Source organism: Nelumbo nucifera, chromosome 1, assembly GCF_055504915.1.
Source record: "Nelumbo nucifera cultivar China Antique chromosome 1, China Antique-T2T, whole genome shotgun sequence".
In the NCBI taxonomy this organism is placed as follows: Eukaryota; Viridiplantae; Streptophyta; class Magnoliopsida; order Proteales; family Nelumbonaceae; genus Nelumbo; species Nelumbo nucifera.
In genome coordinates, this window is record NC_142649.1 from 181,255,717 (window position 1) to 181,283,293 (window position 27,577).

At 39.3% G+C, this 27,577-nt stretch overlaps 1 protein-coding gene across 4 annotated transcripts; it reads right to left on the minus strand.

The window, feature by feature from the left end:
• LOC104600263 (TATA box-binding protein associated factor RNA polymerase I subunit C) lies at positions 1-27,107 on the minus strand. 4 transcript variants are annotated; one of them, XM_088895490.1, is made up of 5 exons: positions 26,296-27,107; positions 23,903-26,196; positions 17,153-17,345; positions 15,564-15,906; positions 1-742 (listed from the first exon to the last, which is right to left on the minus strand). In XM_088895490.1, the coding sequence occupies exons 1-2, from the start codon at positions 26,735-26,737 to the stop codon at positions 23,909-23,911; spliced, it is 2,730 nt and encodes a 909-aa protein (XP_088751616.1). In that variant the 5' UTR covers positions 26,738-27,107; the 3' UTR covers positions 1-742; positions 15,564-15,906; positions 17,153-17,345; positions 23,903-23,908. The 4 variants fall into 4 exon arrangements, with proteins under 4 accessions (XP_088751616.1, XP_088751615.1, XP_010261425.1 ...); XM_088895489.1 differs by having other exon boundaries at positions 17,153-17,376; positions 23,903-27,106; XM_010263122.3 differs by having other exon boundaries at positions 2-742; positions 23,903-27,105.
• Between the last annotated feature and the right edge of the window lie 470 nt (positions 27,108-27,577).

The window sequence follows — 27,577 nt, forward strand, 5'->3', positions numbered from 1 at the left end:
AGTAAAGATGATGTTTAACTCAACCTTCAATTTGTAATGAACATGTTAGATTATGACTAGTATGTGACTACAGAACAGTGACTCCCAAACAATTACAGGAGAAACAGACTCTTTATATCAGAACAGCCATTGAAATGCCCAAAAAACATCTCATGAGCGAGATCTGGATTTCATACAGACATTCCCTCAATATACAGATAACGAGAAAAGAGTGACAAAAAAAGTTGTTGACTGGTTGCTGCTTTTTTTAACATGATTATGCATGGTATGATGAAAAACATGTCAAATATCTAATGAAGCTCTGAGAAGCATGAAGATAATGAGAATACTATTTGACTATATTATATATAGATATATATATTTAAAATGTCTAAACTATTGTACACGTAATGGAGAAGAAGTCATGTTACAGCTGCTTCCATTCCAAGACTCAAATATGGAATCTGCTGATATAAATGCTCAGATGAGAACCAACCTGAGAATTGTATCAACCTCTTTCTGATGAAATAAACAACGATGATGACAGTAGAGATTGCTTTGCCCAACAAGAGAGGCCTATGATCTCTTGATGTACTTGCCACAGAAATGATGAACACCCAGTGACAAGATCAAACCCAATTCAAGTGGGTTGGTATCAGTCTATCAATCTTATAAATCCTGATTAATTGATTTGTTGGATGTGATCTACATTATGGTATAGATGCAAGAATCTGAGCCCCCATCATCAATGTCACTTGTATCACTACAATTACAAAAACAAGGTCATAAATGAGATTAAGGAAATACACATTAAAACAAGAAATAAAGATTAATGAGCAAGCAATTAGCATTCTAGAAATAATTATTCTTTCTATATCTATCATCTCATATGCAAGATTATATTCTTCACTGGAACCTTTTCTTTTACATGTTCAAGTAGAACTATAAGTGTGTTCATGAAGAGCATGAAATGAGTTATTTTTCATTCTAGATCTGACTCTCATTACACAGAAGTCAATTGCAATTTCATATACCTGCCCCTTTCATTACTAAATATAGATGCATAATTTAACCAATAGATTTATCGCATAGGCTCATTACTTATCTAGAGATTAAAACAATAGATTTATCACAAATTATGTGAAAACAATTGAACAATTAGAGCTCTTGGTCCTTGTTTAAACCCAAAATTTATTATATAGACCTCATTTAGTGTACTACCTGTCTCAGATTTAAACTGACAAAAATAAAGAGAGAGAAGGGGGGGGGGGGGGGGGGGGGGGGGGGCGAAGAGAGGGAGAGCAGTGTTTTAAAAGGCGTGGGAAGCGTACGCCTGGAGACACGCCTCCAGGCGAGGCACTCCCAAAACACCCTGAGGCGCTGACACCTCTGAGGCGTACGCCTCAGGTGCAAGAGGTGTACGCCTCATGCACTTTTTTCATGAGGCGTGCTAGAGGCGTACGCCTCATGCACATCTTATATAAAAAACAGAAAAAAGAAAAAAAAAGGGAAGGAAAAGAAAAGGAAGGGAAAGAAAAAGAAAGAGAAGAAAAAAGGAGAAAAGGAAAGGAAAGAGAATAAAAGATAAGGAGAAAGAAAGTGGTTTGCCACCTGCCCCTTCGGCTGGGGGGCGACTCCTTTCAACTAATGTTGTGCATCTTTATTCTTCTTAATATAAAATATTTTTATTAAAAATAAAGAAAATATGAGATCCCCCCTTCCTCTTCATCCTCCTCCTAACCCCCCTCCTCTTAAGGAGGCTTACGCCTCCTTGCATTTTGAACTACACCTCCTCCTAACCCCCCTCCGCTTGAACTACACCTCACGCCTCTATCTATATAGAGAGAGAGAGAGAGAGAAAGAGGGAGAGAGAGAGAGAGAGAGAGAAATGAGCCTCAAAGGAGTCATGTTGCATTCATCAACAAATTGTGTATTAAAATAAATTACAGCAATAGCTAATAGCTATAAGATTCCTCCAGAGGTCCCAGTTGTATTTTCATCTTCTGGAGGTGCACCAGCATGGGGATATTCAATTGAATAATTTCTCTTTCATGCCCTTTCATTGGTCTCTTCAAGACCACAAATGTCTGTCCTGATTTCATATCCTTCATAGTATCTAATAGGATTTTTTGAGAAAACCATTAAAATCTGTTCAAACCATTTAAAAACTATTCTTTGATAGTAAAAGGAAATTTATTCAAAAGAAAATAGAAGATAGAAACTATGGTGATCAGACATCACCGGAACAGTCAAAAACAACTAAACATAAAAAGATACAAACCACTGAAATACATATCTGAGATACATCAGCTGCTCTAAAGCATTTGAGACAAACATGTCATCTACAAATAGTAATAAAGAGTTTCTATTTTCTTCTCCAATATTTCCCTGTTAGCCAGGCCAGGGATGATCAATGAGAGAAGACATATTTACTTATTCAAGATTGGAGGGTTCTGAGATGGTAGCATATCCATGTTAGTGGAACAAATGGGAATGGCAACATGGGATGATCTTGAAGGCAGTAACTGCTATGATACCCATGTTCTTCTTTTGCTGTTTAATGGAGATTTAACGATTTCAAATCCCATTCTTATCATTTAATTAGAAAATGCTCACCTATCAAAATCAATGTTCTATATTTTAATAAGTTAAAAAAGAAGATATTATGACCTTCACTTGAATGAGTTGTTCACTTTATATGTCAAAACTCTTGTATCCCTTGTGTGATGTAGCAACCATGGCCCTTATGATATTCTCTGGAAGGACCTATGGTGTGAGGATAGGGTCTTAAAACTCTTGTATCTCTTGCTGGGCAGTTGTTCCCTTGCCATTTCTTTGGGCCATCTGGCTAGAAAGAACCCCTACAATTTTTGAGCAGGAAAAAAATCTGGAGGTGGTATATAATTCTGATATAGTAGCAATCAGTGACCATTTCTTCAACTGTAAAGAAGCCTTTAGGCCCTTTACATGATCATTATTCAAAAAAAAAATCCTTTACATGATGTTTGGTGACCTCCACCGGGAATATGATTAGGGAAATTAAAAAGCTTATGGGGAAGATGAGGACAAGAATGGAATAGGTCCCTGGGGCTGCTATTGAGAATATACAACATACATACACTGATACACCAAACAAAACAGAAAACCTAGATCCCAAGGACCAAATGCCACCTTCATACAAATAATATATTTTTATCAAAAAACCTGATGTAGTCTGGGTTTCTAATCAGACACTTAATTTGGCAGTTTGATCCTATTCTGTATAAAAGTGAAAAAATTTAATCTATCTTCTCTGTTAGCAGGTATATCCAGGGAAGATGGGTATCATAACAAAGATTAAATAAATTGAAGCCGAAATGGCATGGACACAGAAAAACAAAGCCACAGGTTCTTTCTTGTTTTGAAAATTTGACAGGCTGAGTATGTTACCATACTTGTATGTTCAAGAGTTAACTTTGGCTGTTGGGGGTGAACAGCCTATGCTGTTGAGAGCGTTTTTAGGCTGGACACGCTCACCAATTCACGCCCATGTCTATGTTTATGGTCAAAAGGAAATAGGGGCAATTACTATTTTACTCCATTCCCATGGTAACATGACATTCCCAAAAATGTTCTCAACAGCATAGGCTGTTTGCACCCAACAGCCAAAGTTTTTTCCTTCAAAGGTGGTTATTGTGGCCATGTATTTCCCCATAAGATAAAGACACAGGATCTACAGTTCTAGGTTACACAAATGCAAAAATTAATTAGAGTTATATAGGTTAGTAGAAAGTTAAATAAAAAAATTGTAGTCCTAAAATAAATGAAGCTGGTAGTGATAAACAAAGAAATAAATAGAACTTATTTGCAGGCTAATCAGTCAAAATAAATTCTCAATTGTCACACGTTCTTGTTGTCATTCCCATTTTCCCTAAAGCTGGCTCAAATTCATATATATCCATGATTTGCACAACTGCAAGAAGGAATTGATTGAAGATGGAATGCAGTATAGATATGCTAGTTTTTTTTTATATTTCCTTTCGTGCTTGTGTGTTTTATTCCATTTATCTCTGTTTTCACGTTTTACTAATAAAATTTTTGTTACTACTGACAAAGAAAAACCACCTGGTTAAAGTTAAAGGAGAAACACCAGTCCATGTCCCTGAAGTGCTACCAATTTCTATGATTCAAGAGAATCTTCAAAACCTATGTTCCTGAATATACAGGAAACTTATTAGTCAGCTCTAGAAGCACCACCTTAGAAATTGGAAAACCTGGTATCTGAATAGAACATCCATCTAAGTTTAACTTGATTGCATCTTGGGGAGGGGGACCCCACCTCATTGATTGCTTCCAAGTACAGGAACTTGCTATTACTTTGCCAACTCCATTTATTGTAAGACCTTCTATGGACCCATTGGATTTAAGGATTCAACCATGACAGAGATCCTGTCAATACTTCAGACACTCAAATTGATACACTTACGGGATTTGACCAATTTAAGGTGAAGGAAGATCAGCAAGTGGTTATTGGTTAGATTTTTTTATCTTTCAATCAATGTGGTTATTAATCGGATTAAAAAGGGAACTGTGGGCACATGGCTCTTATATCACCTCATCATAGAGGCCAGGGGGTCGTTTCATAACAGCCACAATTGCTGAATTGAATGATTATTGCTCTGTGTTTTAGTGGATAAATAGTCATTTAAGATATAGAAATCAACTCAACATGCTATCCAGCCCTTCTTTTTCTTTTTCTTTTTTTGATAAATGGTGATTTTATTAAAAGAAGGAATCAAAGAAGCCATTCATTTCAGCCATGTCAGCTGTTAACAAAAGGCCCCTAGGTCTTTGACATCCAAATTGAAAATCACATTTAGATGGATCCCATGATCATCTATAGTTCATTAGGAGACAGCTCGCTTAGGGGAGAGGTTGGGAGGAGTAAGTTTTACTGGGTAACTCTTGCTTGAAATGGTTTCCACATGATTTTTCTGCTACAACATGGATGTATTTCTTCAGTGTGGAAGGAATGCATGTAACAAGGAATTGGAGGTGGCTGAGGCCAGTTTAAACTTCTTAGGGTGTTCAACATACTTGTAATATTCTAAAACAATACCAATTTGACTATTTTCAACTATCTTGTTGTTGCTTTTGTCTAATACTGTGTCAATGCTGTCAAACTCATACTGGACACAAAATTGTTTTGGTCACTTGGTCAAGGTTCAATAGTCTGATCATCCAGTCCTACCATTTTAAAATAGAATTTGAGGTAGATTTAGGATTTAGTGGATATAAGGAAATTAAAACCATACCTATAATGTTCCATTTTTCTCGTTTTTTTTTTCATTTATGCATGTATGTACCCTCATTTGTAAACATTCAATATTGCTTTACCCTATCAAAATTTTATTTTTCCTTTCAACCTATTTTTACTTTTCATTCACACCCTGTATGCAAGAAGCACAAATGCATACTGAAGGTATTTTTGTTCATGTATACAAGGTGTTAAAAGTTATTAAAAGGTTTTAATGGTAGCCATACAGGTGTAGAAAAGACATTATTATCCACTCACAATATGGCAGGCTACCTACATTAATGCAGACAGCATTATTGGATTTAATTGCTGGTTTCAGAGTTTTCACTGGTTGGAGAAACCTGCCTCAAGCTCTCACTCCATGGATATTATTTTGAAATCTAGATTCTAGACTGGTTGCAGAATTCTACTTTGGACTCCATTTATCAACTTAGTCAACTTCCCTGAGATCCATCCATGAAGTATCCTTGCTGAACGCCGCCTGATCTTTCATTTGAATTGAATAGCTCAACATTTTTTTTATTGGAAACAGTAACTTTCATTAATTCTTTAAGAAACTTGGTACAAACTGTCACCTTCAAAAACAAGGTGACCCCTCATCAAATTACAAACAGGCCCTCATCAAATTACAAACTGTCACCTTCGCTAAAGTATTGGCCATTGCATTGGCTGATCTCCTAGTCCATCTAAACCTGACTTCAAGCTCCCTTCTTAGTTGCACAATCTCCCTTACAGGTTGTCTACGGGACCAGGCACCTAACTTGTTTGTTCGCATCCAACCTATTACCAGTTTCAAATCTCCCTCCACTTCCAACTGCTGAAAACACAGCTGTTTAGCCAGCTTGAGCCCTTGTAGGAGTGCCAGAACTTCTACTCTAAGAGAGTCCCCCAATCCTATCGGGCCAGAATAAAGGGCCAGGACTTTTCCTTCCCCATCTCTAAAGACACCCCCAATTCCAGAGGGACCTGGATTACCTACAGAACTGCCATCAAAGTTTAGCTTAACAGCCTCAGATAACGGGGGATCCCTTCTATGAATTCATGTGCTGATTTTTCTTTCCCTTGAAAGATTCTGTTATTTCTCTCTTCCCACACTGCCCAAACAACTGCTGCCCTTGTTGCTCTCCACATTACCCTTCCTCTTTTCTTTGACTGACGAAAAAAGATAGATTCAAAAAGATCCACCACACTTGTAGGAGGAACCCACCTACACCCAAAGAGTGAGGAAAACCAATCCCAAATAGAAGTAACAAAAGGACAAGAGATTAGTAGATGATTAACCATCTCACCACTCTTCAAGCAAAGGCTACAAACACGAGGGGATAAGAACCAATTTGGTCTTTTTTTTCTGAAGCAAGTCCAAAGTGTTGATTTTTTGGAGAACCACTTCCCAACAAAAAGCCCTCACCTTTGGAGGTACAGGAGCACTCCACACTTCTTTTACAGGAAAAGAGTAAACTAAATTGGAAGAGTGCACTAGAGCATTGAATAAAGAAGAGCGAGAAAAACAACCGAACTCTTCTAACCAAATTCTGTTATCAAGACAAGAATGATCCAAAAACACCAAATTTAGAAGAGAGAAAAGATCATCTGCCAACCCTATTTTTGACTCCCTCAACCCTCTCTTGAATCCTAAATCCCAGGACTCTCCAGAAACATAAAAGGTAGAGATGACTTTAAATTTGTTCAAGGACAGGGAGTAGAGGGCCAGGAACCTATCCTTAAGAGGCTGATCCCCAACCCAAACATCCTCCCAAAAAAGGACCTTATTACCTGAACAAGCATCATACCTGATGAAAGGACAAAAGCCAAGCAGGATACCAACAATGTCTTTCCACGGAGAGGAACAAGAAGCCCTTAGGTTTAGACCAGCATCCCATCCATTTGCTACCAATCCATGTATGCTTTCTATCACTCTATGCCACGAACTTTCTCGCTCCTTGGGAAACCTCCACAACCACTAAACTAAAAGTGATCTATCTATATATATTAAAGCGGGATGGGCCTTCGTTAAGACAACATGGCCTCTTCTTCCCGCAAGAAATGGTATCCGCACGTAATTTTCATTGAATCGTGCGAATAGGGAACAAATGAGGGTCCCAATTCTCCTGAATTGCTTATTCACATGTTATTTTTTTGTTTTTTTTCATTTGCTATCTCACTCACGTGTGAATGTATGACATCATTATTTGTCTTTCACCACACTCCACCGTCCACCGATTCCACATTCCACCGTTGACATTTTTCTATTCTTAATTTGCAATAGCTAGTAGTAGAGTTGGTAGTTTTCTGATGGATTTCACAACATACCCAAGGCAGCCACCAAGGGATATAATGGTCAATCACAAGGCCAGGTGATCGACAACCTATATGGCTACTGGAAAATTTCTCCCACATCTATGGCCAAGAAGCTCAAAGAAGTCTACAAGCAATGCGTTCTCTCATAGTTCCCACCCATATTTGCAAGGTTCACTGGGTGGGATGGTCCTTTCCAGTTCCAGTATGCATCCGGGTGAATGTTTTGCAGGAGTCTCAACCATGGGGCTCTAGAACCTAATGGTTCGATCATCAGCACCTCAACGGTGTTGTAGCAAACAACATGGAATTTCAAGGAAAATGAAGCTGGTAGCAACTCGCAGGAGATTCCACGTGCTCTAGGCCTTGGGCAACTCTCATAATCCATTGACGGTCAGTTCTCCGGTGAGCTTGAATTTTCTCAACAGGAGAGCAGGCAATATATGGAACTTGGGAGCTCAAAGGGCTTATGGTTCTTCTACTCATCAGATGCATCAGTCTCTTTATGAGACCAACTTAGAGCTTAGGCTTATGCTTCCCTGTGGATGTCCTAATGCCTTTCCCAGCTTTGCTCAAACTCCATATTTTGATTCCAGGGCTTCAATGACCTTGAAAATAAGTTTTGGTATTTGCTCAGACTTCTTAAAATACACTTTCTTTCAATTGGAGCTTATTACTGGACAAGTTGGTATAAATTAGGGAAAAAAAAGAAGCTGTTTTCAATTTCTATTAACATGATCTCTATTCGATGAAATGACAAACATTTTGTCCAGTATCACTCTCGTGCTCAGCACAGATTACTCCTCTAGTGTGTTTCATAAATGAATATTTCCGATCCCTAAACCCCATTTGTCTTTTGTCCTAGAGACCCCTTTCCACTTCACTAGGTGATCCTTTTTTGACTCCTCAGGTTCCCAGAGGAAATCTCTCATTACTTTTTCCAACTGATTTGCAAACTTGGCAAGCACTTTGAAGGTAGATAGGAAGTACACTAGCAAATTTGCTAGTGTTGACTTAACTAAAGTGATTCTACCTCCTAAAGAGATGTAATTGCTCTTCCACCCTGCTAATCTCTTTGTGAATCTTTCCAACACTGGGTACTAGAAACTTTCTGACTTTGGGTTTCCTCCCAGAGATAAACCCAAGAACTTCACAAGCTAATCACTCCACTCACAACCTAGCCAAGGAAGACACCTCCTTATCTGATCTATTAATCCCCACCACACAACTTTTATTCCAATTCACTCTCAAATTAGAGACCTTTTCAAAACCTTCTACCAACAATTTCAGATTGACCATCTCCTCAGGCTCTCCCTTACAAAAGAAAATTATATCATCTGCAAATTGTAAATGAGTAACCACTACTTCTTGCCTCCCTACTCTCCACCCATTAAAAAGATTTCTGGAGTCAGCTCTAGAGATCATAACAGTCAAAACATCCACTATTAAGGTAAAAAGGAAGGGAGAGAGAGGGTCCCCTTGTCTTAGACCTCTCTTTGCAAGGAAAAAATCCCTGGCTATCCCACTCACCAAAATAGAGTAATGGCACGAAGCCACACAACCTTTTACCCATCTACACCACCTCTCTCCAAAATCTTTGTTTCTTAAAACTTCCAGTAAAAGATCCCAATCTACCAAGTCATAATCCTTTTCCAAATCAAGTTTGCAAATCAGCCCCTTCTCTCCTTTTCTCTTTCTGTAGTCAACACACTCATTGGCAATAAGGATTTGGTCCCAGACACAAAGGCTCCTTGGTTTGGAGAGATCAGATAAGGAAGTACCTTTTTAATTCTTGAGGCCAACACCTTAGAGATGGTCTTATACGTGTTGCCAATCAAACTAAAGGATCTAAAATCCCTTGGGTGTCTTGCATCCATCTTTTTGGGAACCAGAGCTAAAAAAGTAGCAGTGGCGCCTGAGTTAATCCTACCTCTCTCAAAGAATTCTAGAAACACCTTCGTTAAATCCCCACCTATGATTTCCCAGCAATCTTGGTAAAAAGCCATCGTGAAACCATCTGGACCCAGGGCTTTAGATATTTCCATTGAGAAAGCAGAATCTTTGACTTCTTGGGTCTCAAAATTTCTTTCCAATTCCTCCATTAGTTCTCTACTCCCTGTTTGCCACTGAAAATCAGAAATGTCCTCTCTCATTCTGCTCGGACTGTCATAAATGGTTTTAAAGTGGTCCACAAATGCTTTTGCTATCTCTTCCTCCCTTGTAAGCACTTCTCCATTCCATTCCAACCTCTCCACAATGTTCTTCCTCCTCCTACCATTTTCCAAGGAATGAAAAAACCTAGTATTTCCATCTCCCTCCTTGAGCCATTTGCATCTAGACTTTTGTCTCCAACTTATCTCCTCTTTTCTAATGATTTCCTCTAATTCTTGTTTCAAGTTCCACCTTTCTTCTACTCTCAATCTTTTCTCTGCTTCCTCTATATCAATTTCTTGAATCCTTTTAGCAATCCATTCTTTTCTCTCTTCGACTCTTCCAAATTCCTCTTTGTCCCACTCTTTGATCCTAGCTTTCAAAACTTGTAGCTTTTTGTAGAATCTATATCCTTTCCATCTGAACTCCACCTGATCTTCTTCCCACCACTGTTGTACTTTCTTTTAGAAATTCAGGATGAAGTAGCCACATGTTCTCAAACTGAAATGAACAAGGTCCTCCTAATTTCTCTTGTGAAAGCCTAATTGGACAGTGATCCGAAGTTGATCTAGGAAGTGCCCTTACTACCATTCCCCTCCAAGCAGTCTCCCAATCTGCAGAGAATAAGAATTTGTCTAGTTTACAATATAGGTGTTGTTCTTCTTGAAAGTTGGACCACATGAAACTGGCTTGTAGCATGGGCAGCTCTCTTAGCTCAAAGGGCTCCACAAGTAGGTTGAATTTCCTCATGCTAGAGGTGATCATATGGCTAGGATTAGTTGTTTCATTCACAAATCTAATGACATTAAAATCAACCCCCAAATACCAAGGACCACTCCAAAGCCCCCTTATGGCTGCTAGTTCTTCCCAAAACTCTTCCCTTTCCCTATATGAATTTGGACCATAGACATTAGTTAAAGCCCATTCTAACCCATCCTCTTTCCTCCTAAACTTCATTGTGATCGTAAAGTTGCCAAGCAATTCTTCAATGTCGTCCATCTCCTCATTCTTCCAGATTGTTAGGATGCCTCCTGAGGCTCCCCACGATAGTGAAAAAGCCCAAGTTAAGCCTCTTGCTGACCACAAACTTCTCACCCATCTTCTATCCAGCTCTTCCAACTTTGTTTCTTGAATTAGTACAATATCCGGCTTCTCTTTCCTAAAAACTTCCTTAATCACCCTTCTTTTTCTTTGACTCCCCAACCCCCTAACATTCCAACTGATTATCTTCATGGGAAAAATCAGATGTTGAGACCCTGAGGTTTTTCTTAACCTAAACCATTTTCCTTTCCTTTCTGCTTGTACCTCCTTTTTCATAATCAACTCCACATCTCAGCCTCTCCACCTCACTCATCTTGTTCTTTCTTATTTTTTATGACTCTAACTCCTTATTTAAAGAATTGATTCTTTTCCTTTCTCCTGCCTCTCTCTTCTGTTGTTTTTTCCTGGTTTTTTTTCCTTTTGTGTTTTTAACTCTCAACCCACTCTTTTTTTCTTCCTTTTCCTTCTCCAAACACACCAGATCTGGACTGCTACCTTCCTCCTCCAAACTCACTCTAGACTGTATTTCTACCTGAACCAACTGATCAAAGAACTGCATTATTAGCTCCCATATTCTCTCCCCTTTCTCCTTAGAATCATCTACAACCTCAATATCTCCTGACACTTCTGTTGCCTCCAACGACACACTAGGATTGGCAACTGCTGGACAAGAATAGGTCTCACATGCAAGCTGGACAACAACCACAGAAGGAGGGTGAGGAGGATTAGCTGAAACACAAATAGAATTATCTAAAAATTGACAAACCATACCAGAACCCAGAAACAGAGTAGGACTGTCATGCAAAGGAGGCTGACACTAAACAAGGCCGATGTTGGGCGAGTTCTCCTCCAATCTAACCCTCAAACCACTAGCAGGGGAAGGGGAGCCATCTACGGGTTTGCTTTCCGAGTGAGGAGAAGCTGTAAAATCTCTACGATCACCCTACTTTTGACTCTCAAAATGGGAAAGATCTTTTTTGCCTTTGAATGAGGTGTTTTCTCTTCTCAAGGGAGAACCTTTCAAACCGCTGCTCTTCTGAGGTTCCAAAGAAAGTTTGGTTGGGGTCAGCAAAGAGTTTTCGAAGAGCAATCTTGTTCCTAAATCTGCATCCTCCAAAAGAGCTTTCCGTGGACTGCTTTTAACGTTGCCGATACTAGACGTAGGACTCTTCATCTGATTTCTCCTCTTCACAGCTTACCCAATCCGAGTCAAAATCACCATCTTCCTCTTTGTTTCTATCATACCATGGATTTTGTCATTCAAGGGTGGTTGAGTAGCAAACCAACCTTGGCCTCCATGCAAACTTCTCCACAGTAGAGCCTCTCGGTTGAGAAAGAATCGAAACCGGTTGGATGGGGGATGATGATACACCCAAGATATTGTCCCCTTCTTTTTGTCTTTTTCTAAAGTCATATGATGACTTAAAGTGGCACGTGACCTCCTCTCTAATCTGCCTGGCCCAATCAGTGATTTAAAAGGCGCACCTAGGCACTTAGGCAAAGCGCGTTTTAGGGTAGGTGCCTCACCCAGGTCCTAGGGGCAGCCCATTCAAAAGGCACACGCCTAGTGCACCTTGCGCCTTGTGCCTTAGCCCAGGCGTGAAATCTAAGAATTTAAGACCCTAACATGGACTTGTTTGGGCTTGCCTCGGGGGGTGTGGCACAAAGGCGGCTCATAGAATTAGGAATGTAATAGGTCACATTAGCTACTTGATGCAATTGAGAAAAAAAAGAGATTGTTGGTTTTATATGCTTGAAAATGTTTTATATGTTTGATTTCATTTTTAAATTCTCATTTGAATATGCTTTACATATTATATTTATGTATTTTAATTTTAGATAATAGGTTTTTTAAAACATTTATTTTAAAACCTAAGTTTATATTTTTATTAATATTATGTTTTATAATTTTTTGCTCTTTTTTGAATTTTTTTGAACTTTTAGCTTTTTTTTTAGTTGTGTGCCTTGCCTCAAAAAGGCGCGTGCCTCGAGCACAAAATGGCCCTTGCGCCTTGCGCTTTTAAAACACTGGGCCCAATGCTACTTGCCCCACCTAGCCCATTAACACTTATTCCACCTGGCCCATTACCACTTATCCCACCTTGCGAACCCAACAACTTGTCCTGCTTTGTAAGCTCATTTATTACTTAATCTAAAGTCAGTTTAAGTTTACCCTCTCCTTGGACTTTCAAATTGGCCCTTCTCTTTGTTCAACCCCCTTGTCAGTCCCACCAATCCAAGAGCCTTGACAGTCTGGTTTTGCATTTAATGCACTTGTCACAACCTCTGCAAAGGTTCTTTTAAACTCTGAAGCTTTTCCTTTGCTTGCACTCTTTCCATTTTCCTCTTCGGGTAATCCTTTCTTGTTGTTTCTCCTTAAGCTTTCCAATTCTGTGATAGTTTCAGCTAATTTGAAATGCACCAATCTCTATGATCCACGTAGGTAGTCTTCTTCTACCTCCTCATCTTCCTTCCTCCTGGACTCCTTCCACAAAGCTGCTTTATTAGAGATCAATAGCCACACCGAATAGAAAGCACTCGGCATAAACCTCAATCTTCTTGGGAATTTCTTCAGGCTTTACTCCGCTTGCTCTCATGGCTGTTGATCGAAAATCTTTTAGAAACACACCTTCCAGTTTAGCTTTGCACAAGGAGGCAATGGATTGAAATAATTCTAGCTTCCACAAATGGAAGGGTAGGCCAGCAAGCCTTATGGTTACCCCATCCTCCACTGAGAAGTCCATCACGTTAGAACTAGGAGACTACCTCATCACTGTGGCTGCTCCAGTCTGCAACTGGAAGTTTGAAGCACTAACTACTGAGACATCCTCCAACAGATCTAAAAGTGCTTTACAGTCTTCATAAGGGGTGACAATTACTGGACCTTTTACCTTCAGGTTCTTGAGTAAATCTGCTACTACTATCCTCCAATCTTCTGGTTTCTTTTTAACTTCAACCACCAACTTCTTTTCCCATTCTATCTTCTCTGTATTGAAAACCATCTTGTCTCTTCCCAATCCATTGACCAGAATGTTCCCAGAAATTGCTTCCTTCTCACTTAGGGATCCTCTTATTTCTCCAGTAATCTGAACACCCTCGGTACCTTCCTTCATCTCTTTCATGAAGTCCTGTAGAATGTTTTTTATCTCCCTCCAAACCATGTTGTTTCTACCTTCAGGAATGCAGATGAGTTGTTTCTTTCCTTCTCCAAAAAAAACTCAATCAAAGCAACGAATCTACCTTCTGTATTCCATCTTCTTTCTACTACCTTTGATCTTGTTGTTCTCTAGAGCTCTTCCAGTCTGTAAGTTTGCCTGACTGTAGTGCTCCTTCCATGAACAGTTTGAGCCACTCAACCACCTCAATACCTACCAGCATAACCATGGCTTTCCTCACTTCTCTGATCTTCAACGTTACATTCCCTTTTACTTTGAACCTCTCAAAGAAAAAGATTTTAGCTTCAGCCTTCAGAAATCTTCTCCAGGTTGCTTTCTGCATAAACTCCATCTTATTCCAGTCTTCAGCTTTCACGAACTCCTTACTTTGGTGGACTCATAATTAAAGAACATTGCCTTTCCAGTTTCATTTGTCCTCTCTCTGTATTTTGTTAATAGTTCAACATCACTGTTGGCAAATGGTTGCAAATCTGTACAGTCAAACAGAAATCTCTTTCACATTCCATAGATATTACCATGGTTTTCAAAACCAGACCGGACCGGACGGACGGACCAGAAAAACCAAGAACCGGTCCGGCTCCATTTTACCCCAGAACCATTATTTCACCAAAAACCGTTGATTTGGTCAGCAAACCGCTGACCCAGGCGGTCGAACCGTTCGAACCATCCAACAGTTTTGGCCGTTTTTTATTTTTTCTATTTTTGGTCAGAACGGGTTGTCCATTCGGTTTGAACGGTCGGACCGTTCAACCCGGGAACCGGACCCCTGACCGGTTCGTTGTCCGGTTCGGTTTTAAAAACCTTGGATATTACCACAAGCAATGATTAAAATATGGGATACTCAGGTATCAGTGCATATCAATATAGCCAACTCATCTTTTTTATTTTTTTTCTTTTTCTTTTTTATTTTATAATAATGAGGGGGGGTTGGGTAAAAGGGCTGAAATGGTTTAAAAGTTTTAAAAAAATGCATGGGTTTATCCAAATGTATCTAGGTACACCGATACCGATACAATACGCCCTATATGGGTGTATCATATCAATATTTTTATCCTTGACCACAAGTATGGAGCTATTAGATAATTTACATTTTATATTATTGATAAAAGCTCTGTTTAGATGGAATAAATTCTGATTTATATGCCTTCATTAATTAAATTGGGCATATAAAAATGATATAGATCAAAACAACAAAATCTTGCAAATGCAATCTAAATAAAAAGTGAACTCATAAATGGAATCGAACAACATTTGCACAGATCAACTTCAAGCTATATAAAAAGAGAAAAACAGAAAACAGTACATACATGAAAGGGCGAACTCAATTTTGATCAATCACACATCTACCACAGTATGCACATACAAAAGAAAAGAAGAGATAAAACCCAAAAAAGACAGAAATAAGAAGGGGAGAACCCAGATCAAAGAAAAGAGGTTTCTTATGGGTCTTTTTTATAGATTACCAAACTAAAACAGATCAACAGACCCAAGTTGCATGTCGGAGGCCAACCATGGCAGCCACAATGGTGATAACATCATTCCATTCAGTTATAGAGCTCTAAGAACGGGAAAAAAAAAAACATGGAACATGCTGAAAAACCTGACAACCCATATCTAATACTTACCTTGACTGAAAAATGGCAGAAACAAGCAGTTGATAGTTGACCCTTTGTGGTTTGTGCAGCAGACAAGCTTGCTTTCTGACAGGTCGTGAATTATTTTTTCTCATCTTTCCTTTCTCAGTAAGATTGCAAGGAAAAACTTTGGTTGTTTGGAAGCTACAAGCACATGACACCCACTGAAGTCCTTATTAGTCTTTCTTGGCTAAAGGAATATTGATTGTAAATATTCCTTGTTAGAATACTCCAACATATGACACAAATCATACTGGAACTAGTTGGAAAAGTATTTTGTTGTGAGCAGATCCCAGCTCATTAAACTCGTCAACAGCCAAGTAAGCATCTGTCCCTGCATTTTATAAATTTTGCAAAGAATAGAGAAGAATCAGTTAAGAGAAAAAGCAAAAAACAACACACAAAAAAAAAAAAACAAAATACTGCTTAAGGCCATGAACAGAGTATTAAAATGAGAATTTTGAAAGAAATGTGGCCTTAAAATAGCTGAATTGACTGAAATGTATAACTTGTTGCATTATCTTTTAGTGGCTAAAACAGTTTAAGGATATAAAGTAATCAAGCCTTACAACCCACTTAATGACTTGCCTTCCAAAACAGACAAAGCAATAACTTCCTTCACTTCAGCCACTTTAGCTGTTAATTATCAAATAGCCCCCAAGACTAACACTCATCTGAAATGCAATCTCCAACATTTTATCTAAAATTGCAATTTCAAATGTTAGGGTGGGCAGAGGAATTTACCAGCCTGCGATACTTGAGCATAAAATATCTCAGGTCTCCCAGCGCTCAAACAGGTTCAGGAATGGGAAGGGCAATTTTCACAGGTACCCTACCCGTTGCCATTCCTAATCACCCTCCTTTGGAGTGTTCTATCAAACTCCCCATTTACTATTTTTTGAGAGATGGTTTAAATGAAGAGAAAAATGCTTATTTAGTGGCATGGACGAAGGTATGTAAACCCAAAAGAGAAGGTGGAATTGGCATCCATTCCCTAGGCAAATTAAATAAACCTCTCCTAGCTAAATGGCTATGGAGATATGGCGAAGAAAAGAACAGCATATGGAGAAAACTCATTGGAGATATACAAGGGAGTTTTCCAATGAATAGGGATCCTGCCCCTGTTAGAACCTCCTATCACTCAAGCTTATGGAAAGGAATCGTGAAAGGAAGTGACATTTTCTCCAAATTTATCCATTTTGATCCAAGGAAGGGGGACTTTTTTTTTGAAAGTTCTGTTGGTGTGGTGAGAGGATCCATTTTCAACTTAGCAGAAAATGAAGATGCAACCATTTTGGATTGTAATGAATTTAGTGGTGGCACAATAGTCTGGACCATCTCTCAGAAATATCTTTGACTGGGAAGCAGAGAGGTTGTTGAGGCTTTTGGGGAAGTTAAATCAATCCAGAATTAACCCTGTTAACAGAGATAAAAGGGTTTGAACCATTTCTAAATCAGGACCAAATCAAAGCAAACACCCCTCAAACATTGCTCCCTTGCATCCATGTCGAGCCAAAAGTTGCATTTCTTTCCCCATGAACAAGACCCTGAAGATGTAAATTTGAAACAGAACATCTCACCATCTCCATTCTCCATCTCCCTGTTTCTGTTGCTTGTGGTAGACATCATACCACTAATACTGTCTATCAGAAACACTATTGCTAGGTCTCTTTTCTGCTTCCTTGGGATGAACCAGTTCCTCTATGACTGTATATGGAGATGAGGTCATTTTTGGTGGCTTCACGCAGATCTTAGGAGCTGACATAATAGATCCTGGAGTAGGAGAAATTGCATGAATAAATTTCTGAGAAGAAGGTACATGCACACAAAAGTTATAATATGCCTAGAAGCTAAATCCAAATGCCGTAAACAAAGAAAACTTTGGGCAGGTTAGCAGCAAGTTTTCTCTACAAGCAGAACAGTTTCACTTATTTTAGAGTTTAAAACAAATGCACAGTTGAAATATATGCTTGATGGATTACACAGTGCTATCAATTTGAGCAACAGAAAATTTTACTGAGAAGCAAAGGGCATCATAGAGATTCCACAACATTGTTACCAGATTTTTTTGGATAAGAACTAAACCTGTTTATCCTTATTTCCTACAGAAGCAAGACCCAAGAAGCAGGTCACATGTGGGACCTTACTATTAGACTATGGTTCTTGTACATAACATACACCCTATGTGCCTGATATCAGTGATGTAAAAGGCATGCCTAGGCATTCAGGCGAAGCACATACCTTAAAATGCGCCTCGCCTAGGTCTTAGGTGCAGCACTTTCAAAAGACGCACGCCTGGTGCACCTTGCACTTCAGCCCAGGCATGTGCCTTTTCTAATTTTTTTGAACCTTATGGCTGGGCTGGGGCCTCTGCCACCGGGCCCGACCAAGCCCCTCAAGGCAAGCCCAAACAAGTCCATGTTAGGGTCTTAAATTAATCCTTACACAAAAATAAATGACTTTATAATGTTAATTGGATGAATGAATGAACAACATTAGCAAATAAGGGGTTCTTGGAGCTCCAGTGGGCTTGGTACAAAGACAGCTCATAGAATCAAGAATGCAAATCACACTAGCTATTTTAACTAATGCAATTGAGGAAAAAATAAATTGTGGGTTTTACATGCTTGAAAATGTTTATATGTTTAATTATTTTTAAATTTTCATTTGAATACACTTTACATGTTATGTTTTGTATTTTAATTTTAGATAATAGGTTTTTTAAATATTTTTTTTTTGGCATTTTTTGAAGTTTTTGGCCACTTTTTGTATTTTTGCGCCTAACTTCGAAAAGGCACGTGCCTCGCCTTGCACTTTTAAAACACTGCCTGGTATTTGATAGCTAATTAGCTACAGACAAGATAACCATCACAATCAGAAAGAAAGCCTACATTATATCTATATATAAAATAGCATTTGGTAGCTATTCAGCATTACATGTACTGCAGAGGAGAGCTACAAAAAGAAGGGCAAAGCAAGAAAATGTGGTTATAATTCACTTCAGAAAAGTCAAACAAAATAAAGGATATGAAAACGATATCATGTTATAAAAGATAGTAGATTCATAAAAGATTTGCAATATGTTTCTGTTAGAGTTGGTCGAGTAGGGTAACTTAGTCTTTTCATTATAGTTTAAGTAGTGTAGTGATGTGGCAATTCTGTTTTGTTTTTTATTTTTCTTGTCCCATACTTAAGTAGGGGTATATTTGACTTTGTACCCTTATTTTAATATAATAGAGATTATGGTCGACTAGGAGGGTTAAGACTCTCTAGTTCAACAGCTTCCTTCTTCTTCTTCTTCTTCTTCTTCTTCTTCTTTCTCTTTGAACAGGACTTATCTGAACCACTAAAACATGATATCAGAGCCCTAAATAAAAGAGAGGAAGGCTGCAATCTCAAGTTCCTGGACCTGCGATCTCTTCTCTTCTTCTTTTCTCCTTTTCTCTGAGGTGTGATCTCAGTTACATGGGTAGAAGGCTGCGGCACACCCAGTAGAAGGCTGCAGCAACCCTTTTTTGGTGATCCAGGACTGCCACAATCCCCATTACAGGTGTTGGGAAGGTGCGGCAGCCCTAGGTGAGTAGTTCTCAGATTGCTGTCACCATGAGTGACAGCCCTAGTGGTTGTGTGGTGGTGTTTGTTATGTTACAGACCCTCTACTGAGCAGTTTCAAGAGAGGTTTTTTCTTCGTTTCTGTTTGAATGGTGATGTGAGAAATAGTGTGGTTAACAGTAGTGGTGTGAGAAATCAGGTTTTTTTTATGAAGGAGATGGCCGAATGTGTCTGAATGGTGATATAAGTTAGTGCTTTTTTATAGTGGCTGGTTGAGAAAGTGCCATAAGGTGATGTACAGATTGCAGCAGTGTTTATTGAATAGCAGAAATCCTTTTTGTTGGTTGATAATTCAGAACTAGGAGAAATCTAGTGTATTGAGAACATAATGGCAGCAACCGGAGATGGAGGTGGTGATCAAAAATCTAATGTGGTGATCCCCTCTGACTATTTAGGTATGCAGATGACATCAATTAAACTTAATGGTGAAAATTATGTGCCATGGGCCAAGTCGGTGGAGGTTTTTCTCAAGGCCAAGAGGAAGGTGAAACATGTGAAGGAGGATAAACCATCAGTTGGCTCTCCAAGGTTTGATGATTGGGAACAAGAAGATGCCCAAATCATGACATGGCTATGGAACCCAAGATAAGTGTAAACTTTATGTTCTTAGATACAGCCAAGGAAATATGGGAACATGCCAAAAGGCTCTATTCAGGACAGGATAATACTACGAGAGTGTATCAGCTCTATTAGGAGTATTTTAATTTGCAACAAGGAAATCAAACCCTTGAAGAGTATTATGCCAGTATGAGGAACCTCAGAAATGAACTCAGTGTCTATCATCCCCTAACTTCAAATGTTAAAATTCAGCAACAACAAAGAGAGCAACTTGATGTAACCAGGTTCTTAGTGGGGCTGAAATCAAAATACAAAGCAGTTAGAGCACAAATATTGGGAGGTTCTGCTCTTCCTACACTTGAGGAGGTCTTTGCTCGGTCTCGTAGGATTTCCTTGGGACCCACAAAGAGTATCACAACGTCTAATAGATCAATGTTTGTTGTAGCGAGAGTAGGTGGACATGGCAATAGAGGGGGAGGACATACATTTCGACGAGGCTGTGGTAGTCCCATGTTTGGTCGTGGTGTGGTGGAGATCGTGACTTAGGGGGAGGCCATGGTAGAGGAAGAGGGCACACTACTAGAAAGTGTACACATTGTGGCAAAGATGGACATACGATTAATTTCTGTTATGATCTACATGGGCTAATCATGCAATTGTTGGTGGTGGTGATGTGAGTGATAACCAACAAACAAATCAAACACCTTCCACATCTACATCTGCTTCTGGGAAGGAAATGATGAGTGTACCACGAGATGAGTATGAAAGGTTCCTTCAGGCCACTTCACAACATAACACTGATACTCTTGCACACTCAGGTATGGCCTATCTGGCATCCAAACCTTTTCACTGGATGATTGATTCTGGAGCCTCTAATCACATGACCAAGACTCCAGGTGTGCTTCTTCCCTTTCTAAAACTTCCACATCACAAACTTTTACCCTGGCCAATGGATCTTCTTCCCCCATTTACGATGTTGGTGATGTTGACATTGTATCGCTTTCTTTATCATCTATTCTATATGTGCCTAAATTTCCATTCAACCTCATGTTTGTTAGTAAATTAACTACGGCCCTTAATTGCTCTATCACTTTTTACCCTTTATCTTGTGTTTTTTAGGATCTCAAGACAGGGAAGAAGATTGGTGGAGGGCGTGAAGCCAGTGGATTGTATTCTCTTGGCGGTGGTGGATCTTCAGTTGCACTTCAAACTTCCCTGACTCCTCTTCAATGGCATTGTCGGTTGGGACATCCATCTCTCAAGGCTCTCTAGCTACTAGTTCCTTCTTTGAGTCATTTGTCTTCTTTGTAGTGTGAATCGTGTCAGTATGGGAAACACCATCGGGTTTCCTTCAGTCCTAGGGTTGATAGTCGTATGTTGAGTCATTTTGCTTTAATCCAGATGTTTTGGGTCCAATTAAAGTTGAGCCCTATAATGGTTACAAGTATTTTGTCATTTTAATTGATGATTGCTCAACGATGACATGGATTTATTTAATGAAAGAAATGAGTGAATTGTTTTCTATTTTTCAAAAATTCCATGCTGAAATACGTACACAATTTGGTGTTCCAATAAAAGTTCCTTGTTCTGATAATGGTTGTGAATACTTTCTTACTTCCTTCCAACAATATTTAGAACAACATCGCATCATTCATCAGACTTCGTGTGGATCCACCCCTCAACAAAATGGGGTGGCTGAACGAAAGAACCGTCATCTTCTTGAGGTTGCTCAGTCTATCCTTCATCATATGAACATTCCTCAACATTTTTGGAGTGACACGGTACTTACGGCTTGTTTTCTCATTAATCGGATGTCCTCCTTCATTTTTCATGGTCGATCTCCCTTTTCTATTTTGTTTCCCACTTTGTCTCCCTTTCCATTAACCCCCCGGGTCTTTGGGTGTGTGTGCTTTGTTCACAATCTGGGCCCTAATTTAGACAAGTTGGATGCATGCTCTATTAAGTGTATCTTTCTTGGCTATTCTCAGACCTAGAAAGAATATAAGTGTTACAATCCTATCACTCGAAAGTCATTTGCTGCCCTGATGTCACCTTTCCACTTCACATCGCCAATTTATTTCTTTGTTGTCCTCTATATGTATACCCAAGGATGTTCAGGAGGCTCTTACTTCACCGGGGTGGCATCAAGCAATGGAAGAGGAACTCTCTGCTCTTCAACACAATCACACGTGGGATCTCACCACTCTTCCTCCTTGTAAGCATGTTGTAGGTTGTAAATGGGTGTATAATGTTAAATATTTACCAGATTGCAGTGTGGAACAATTAAAGGCCTGATTGGTTGCTAAAGGTTATTCTCAATTATGTGTTGGATTATATGGAAACCTTCTCCCCTGTGGCTAAGATTGGTTCAATTCGTGTCTTGATTTCTTTGGAAGTTATGTATTATTGGCCTTTGTTTCATCTTGACATTGAAAATGTCTTCTTCCATGGTGACCTTTTGGAAGAGGTCTATATGGAACAAACACCAAGGTTTGTTGCTCAGGGGGAGGATGGTAAAGTGTGTAGGCTCAAGAAGGTAATTTATGGGTTGAAACAGTCTCATCGTGCTTGGCTTGGGAAATTTAGTGAAGTGAAAAATTTTGGAATGAAACAATATCAGGTCAACCACTTAGTGTTCAGCTACAATTCTGAAGCCGGAAAGATTTTATTAGTGGTTTATGTGGATGATATAGTCATAACTGGTAGTGAAAAAATTAGGAATTGATAAACTAAAGGCCTTTCTACAAGAACATTTCCAAACAGAAGATCTTGGGAAGTTGAAGTACTTCTTGGGTATAGGAGTTTCCAAGTCAAAACAAGGTATAAAATTGTGCCAAAGAAAATATGTTCTTGATCTGTTGGAAGAAACGGGATTATTAGGTGTGAAACCAGCTAAAACACCCATAGCATAGAACCAAATGTTAAGTTGAGCAGTAATGCAGGTGAAATGTTTGATGATCCTGGAAGATATAGAGAGTTAGTGGGGAAGCTGAACTACCTAACCATTACCAAACCAAACATCTCCTTTACTGTTAGTGTGGTGAGCCAATTTATGCAAAACCACCGAGTACCTCACTAGGATGCAGTTCTTAGAATTGTACGGTACTTGAAGGGAACTCCAAGTTGGGGGTTATTGTACAAACCAGGGGGAAGACTTGAGATAGTTGAGTATACAAATGCAGATTGAGTAAGCTCAGTGTCTGACAAGAGATCTACTACACATTATTGCACGTTTATTGGAAGAAATCTAGTGACATGGAAGAGTAAGAAGCAAACTGTTGTGGCAAGGAGTAATGTTGAAACTGAATACAGGGCCATGGCATACACCACATGTGAATTAGTATGGCTAAAAAATCTTCTGCAAGAAGTTGGATTCTCAATGAGCAAACCTATGAGATTGTACTGTGACAACCAAGCTGCAATCCACATCTCATCTAATATGGTTTTCCATGAAAAGACAAAACATATAAAGGTTTATTGTCATTTTGTGAGGGAGAAAGTCCTTACTGGAGAGATAAGCACAAAACACGTGAGTTCAGGTGATCAATGGGCAGACTTGTTCACAAAAGGTTTGAGTTCAAGGAGAGTGAGCTACATATGTAACAAGCTAGGATTATATGATATATATTCTCCAGCTTGAGGGGGAGTGTTAGAGTTGGTCGAGTAAGGGTAGATTATACAACACTAAATCTAACTGAGAAGACTATACAAGGTCTCCCAAGTCCTAAAAAAGAAGAAAACGCCAAAATAACGTCAATTGCTCCTCTACCAAGATGGATTTAGTATTCCCCCAAGAAAAGGATCTAATTCTTAAAGGAGATCCTTATTTCTTTTTTGCCTTCTTTTTTGTTTGTTTGTTTCGCATTTCTCCTTGAACAAATACAGGAGTTCCATTAATGGGGTAGAGACATATGTCGATTAGTACAATTGTTGACAACTAATGAATATAATATATACTGATATATAATTATAACAAAATTTTAATAAAATTTCATTTTATTTGGAAAGTTAAATTTTCATTTTAATAAAATTTCTTCTTTGAAAAGACGTGTTGGCCCAACTCCAAACCATCAATAAAATGAGATGTTGAGGCAAGATCAGCAACATGAGAAACAAATTACATGCAATTTTATGGTTATACAAAGATATGAAGAATTTACCAGAAATCATGGTGCTTGTTTTCTGATTTTGGACAGAGTACAGAAATCTTGATATGGCTTAAAACCTTCCTGCCATTTTGCAAACTGCCTCTTCAACAACTTATAACCTTTCAGCTCCTTAGGCCCAAAGCTCAATGAAGAAGAATCAAATTGCAAATTTACAGGGCACAATTCATCAAAAAATTCTAATCCAACCAATTCCTTATTAGAATTTGGAACAAGTTTCGGTTGCATTTTGGAATCCTTATGTGGATTAGGTGCAAATTCTCTCTCAGGCCTTTTACAAACAAAGGTTTCAAACCTCTTGTCCTCAAAAATAGTCTCATCTTGTGTGGAATTAATGGTAGGTCTCTTATCTGAAAAGGCCTGAGGCTTGTATGTAAAGAAAGGCTTTGGCTCTTGCTGCTCTTCTGAACTACTCCACCTCTCATCTCTATGATCAGCAAGGGAGACAACATAGGAATCACTAAACTCAGAGCTGGATCTCGGCAATGTCATCTCATTAACCACTTTGATGACCTCATTGCATTGGTGAGTCAATTCCGCCTCAGCTGAAAATGAATCTCCTTCATCCATAGCTGAACTTCTCTGGCTCTTATTAATCTCACAAAGTGAAAGAAGCACAGGAAGAGGAAGTACAGGACCTACAAGAGCATCATCAGACTGCAATTTGAATGACCACTTATTGCTTTGGCTTGAGGGCTTCCTCAAGAAAAATGGTGGCCACTGGGGCAAACTAGGAACATCCAAGAACTCCAGTGAGACCTTCTTCTGGTCTAAAAGAACTTCAAGGAGTTCTGGGTAGTTAGAAAAAGCCAACTGTAAAACATTCATTGGCAGCCCTGCCCACATTCTCCTCGAAGCAATCTCATATGCACTTGCAGGTAATCTGATATCATTAAGAACATCAGTAAGAACAGGAGAAGACCCCATTTGGATGATGCCAGAAGCCTTCAATTTGTCACGAATAAGTTCACACCAGTCTTGAGTATATGGAGATGTTTCAGTCAAATCCATCTGAGTATTTTGCATATTTGATTCCATGAGCTTGGTTAGATATCCATTCAAATACCCAAGGAGATAATCAAATTTCAGATGTTTGAATCTCCTAGGAAATTTATATTTCTGATCACCCAATGTATATAGAAGAGGATCTTCAACCAGCAACGAAGTGGTCTCATTGACTTCTCCCCCCTGCTTGTTATTAGCTAAATCCCATGAAGCATGGTATGTCTGTGATTCAAGCTTCCCTGAAGACATTAGCCTAATCAGCGTGAAGCCATCAAGAGTGCCTGTTTCAGATGCTAAGGATGAGAGATCTTTACTAAGAATACAAAAGCCCAGAACTATTGCTTTCTTCTGCCGCCAATCAACCCACACAGGAAGAGTAGCCTTAGAAAAATTCTCTCTTAAAAGACAATCTCCATGGTAGCACTTCCGACCTGACAAGGAGAGCTCAGAAGGGAGTTCCCATGCATACAGGGTATTGGTGAACTTTGAAATTTTAGAAGCTACTGTCTCATCTGGAGTTGGTAAAGAAGGTCCATAGCAGAATAAACTGAATTCGCAGTCCCAAAAAGAACCCACCAAAATGACTGAACCAGATTCCGAAGCCCACTTATACTTATCCTCTTTGGGTGCTGACCTTAACTCTGACAACCTAAACACATTAATGTAACGTGGGCTATCAAGGCCATGAGCCCACTGTAAAACAGGCATCAATGGCTTCCGAATGTCAAAAAGAAGCAACCAATATTCAGTAGTAACTGCAAAATAGAAGCCATCAGAACCAGCTCTACAAAATGCAAGAAACCTGTCCACTCCCATTGATGGCTGAAACATCTCAATCTTTGCTAAAATACTCACATTGCTTTCCTCAAACCTCAAGTCCACTAAGAAAACAGCACTAGTGTTAGTGACTATCAAAATTCGGGGATGCCAACCAAATTCACAGCATAACCATTCACCTTTCTCCAAACTATCCAAATCTATATCTAAATCCTTCCATGAAACTCCAACTCTACTTCCTCTCATTTTAACGGGAAAAGCACTGGCATTAGAGAAAGAACCCAAAGAAAACAAGAATAATTCACCACTTTCTAACAAAACCACACACTCTTCCGACAGATGTGAGCTCCAACAAGCATGTGCAACATATCTGCTAAACTTCTTCATACCCAAATGAATCAAATCGGGTCTTCCCAAGTTTGATCCCACGTTGTTAATATCAACGCGGAACCAATGAACGGAATACAAAGTACAAGCTACCAAAAACCCAATACTTACAGAATTACCTGTTAATGAAGAAGAATTGGAACACCGAGCATTAATAGATGTTACAAACATTTTAAGAATCCGATGAATTAATCCGTCCGTAGACATAAAGATATTACCACTTTTATCTGTTCGAACTTCCCAACTTGATTCCGTTACAGACAACACAACAGAACCAACCCGGTCCGAATTTTCTCCAGTCGGGAATAAAAACAGAAATTCTCCGTTCTGGCAACGAAGCATTTGAAGATTGTTACCGGCTATAGGAGGAACGTCATCGGACTGACGGCCAAAATCGGCAGCAATGGAAGTACGTACACTATCTGGAATTTTAGTGTCTTTGGAAGACAGGGAAGCTGCACGCAGGGATGTTTGAAGAGGAATGGCAGGAGGGATTGAAGGGCATAAAGAGGGGGAAGAGAAGAGAAGGTTTAGGGTTTTAGGAGACGGGGTGAAGAAAAGCGGGCCCAACGGTTCTGCAGAGGGGCCGGAGAGGAGGAGAGGTGGAGAGAAGACAGATGAAATTGACCAGAGCGATTTCCACTCTTCTGAGAAGTTCATATTCTTTCTGATTCGTCTTTCCCACCTGGAGGGAAGTCTAGAGCAAAGAAGTAGCTTTCTCCTTTAGCACTTAGCCCTATTTTTGACTTTGAATCTTTCTGATCAGAAGCTCGATGCTCTTTTAGGTGATTTAGGTGATAGAAATAACGAAAGAGGGAACCGGGAAACAAATTGAAAGCAAAAGCTAAGAAGGCTGTTCATGTCGACTATGAAGTTCCCGTTCGAGCACCACTTGCAACCTTTCATTGAGAATATCTCTCATGAAATAGATCACGTAAGTACACGGAGATATTTTCAACGTAAGGCTGTAAAGGCTGTTGAAACGGACTGGGATCAGACCGTGATCGAATCCGAATATATTTTCACAGAGCGCACCTCACAGCCCCATCAGACCGTGTATTGTGAGATACTGGGATCATCTCATGTACTTTGTGTATTTATGGGGAGAATTTCGCAATACAAGATGGGATGGGGGCCGTGGGGCTGTCATGTGACGTCTGTGTGAGGTGTATTATGTGAGGAGCATATCCAGATATTCCAATTTCCGAATTCAAACAAAAATTGGATTTGCTTCTCAAAAAGTGCTCTTTCACACCGATCTCACGGTAAATCGTCGCATCTTTGAATCGGAAACGTCTCCTCGTAAGAATAGGAGATGAAAGCACGACGATTTTGCTGTATTTTAGGAAATAAGCCTAAAATTGATGAGATCGGCTTCAGATAGTGGAAGGTCTGTTCGAACAGTCTTGCATCAGGAAAATCTTCTTACTTCTATACTTTATTTTTCGGGAGATATTTTTAATACAAGGTTGCAATGGCAGTTGGGATGGGTTCTGCATT

Excerpts from the sequence above, each read along its gene's own strand:
- LOC104600263 (XM_010263123.3), bottom strand. The coding sequence starts at position 26,737 with ATGAACTTCTCAGAAGAGTGGAAATCGCTCTGGTCAATTTCATCTGTC.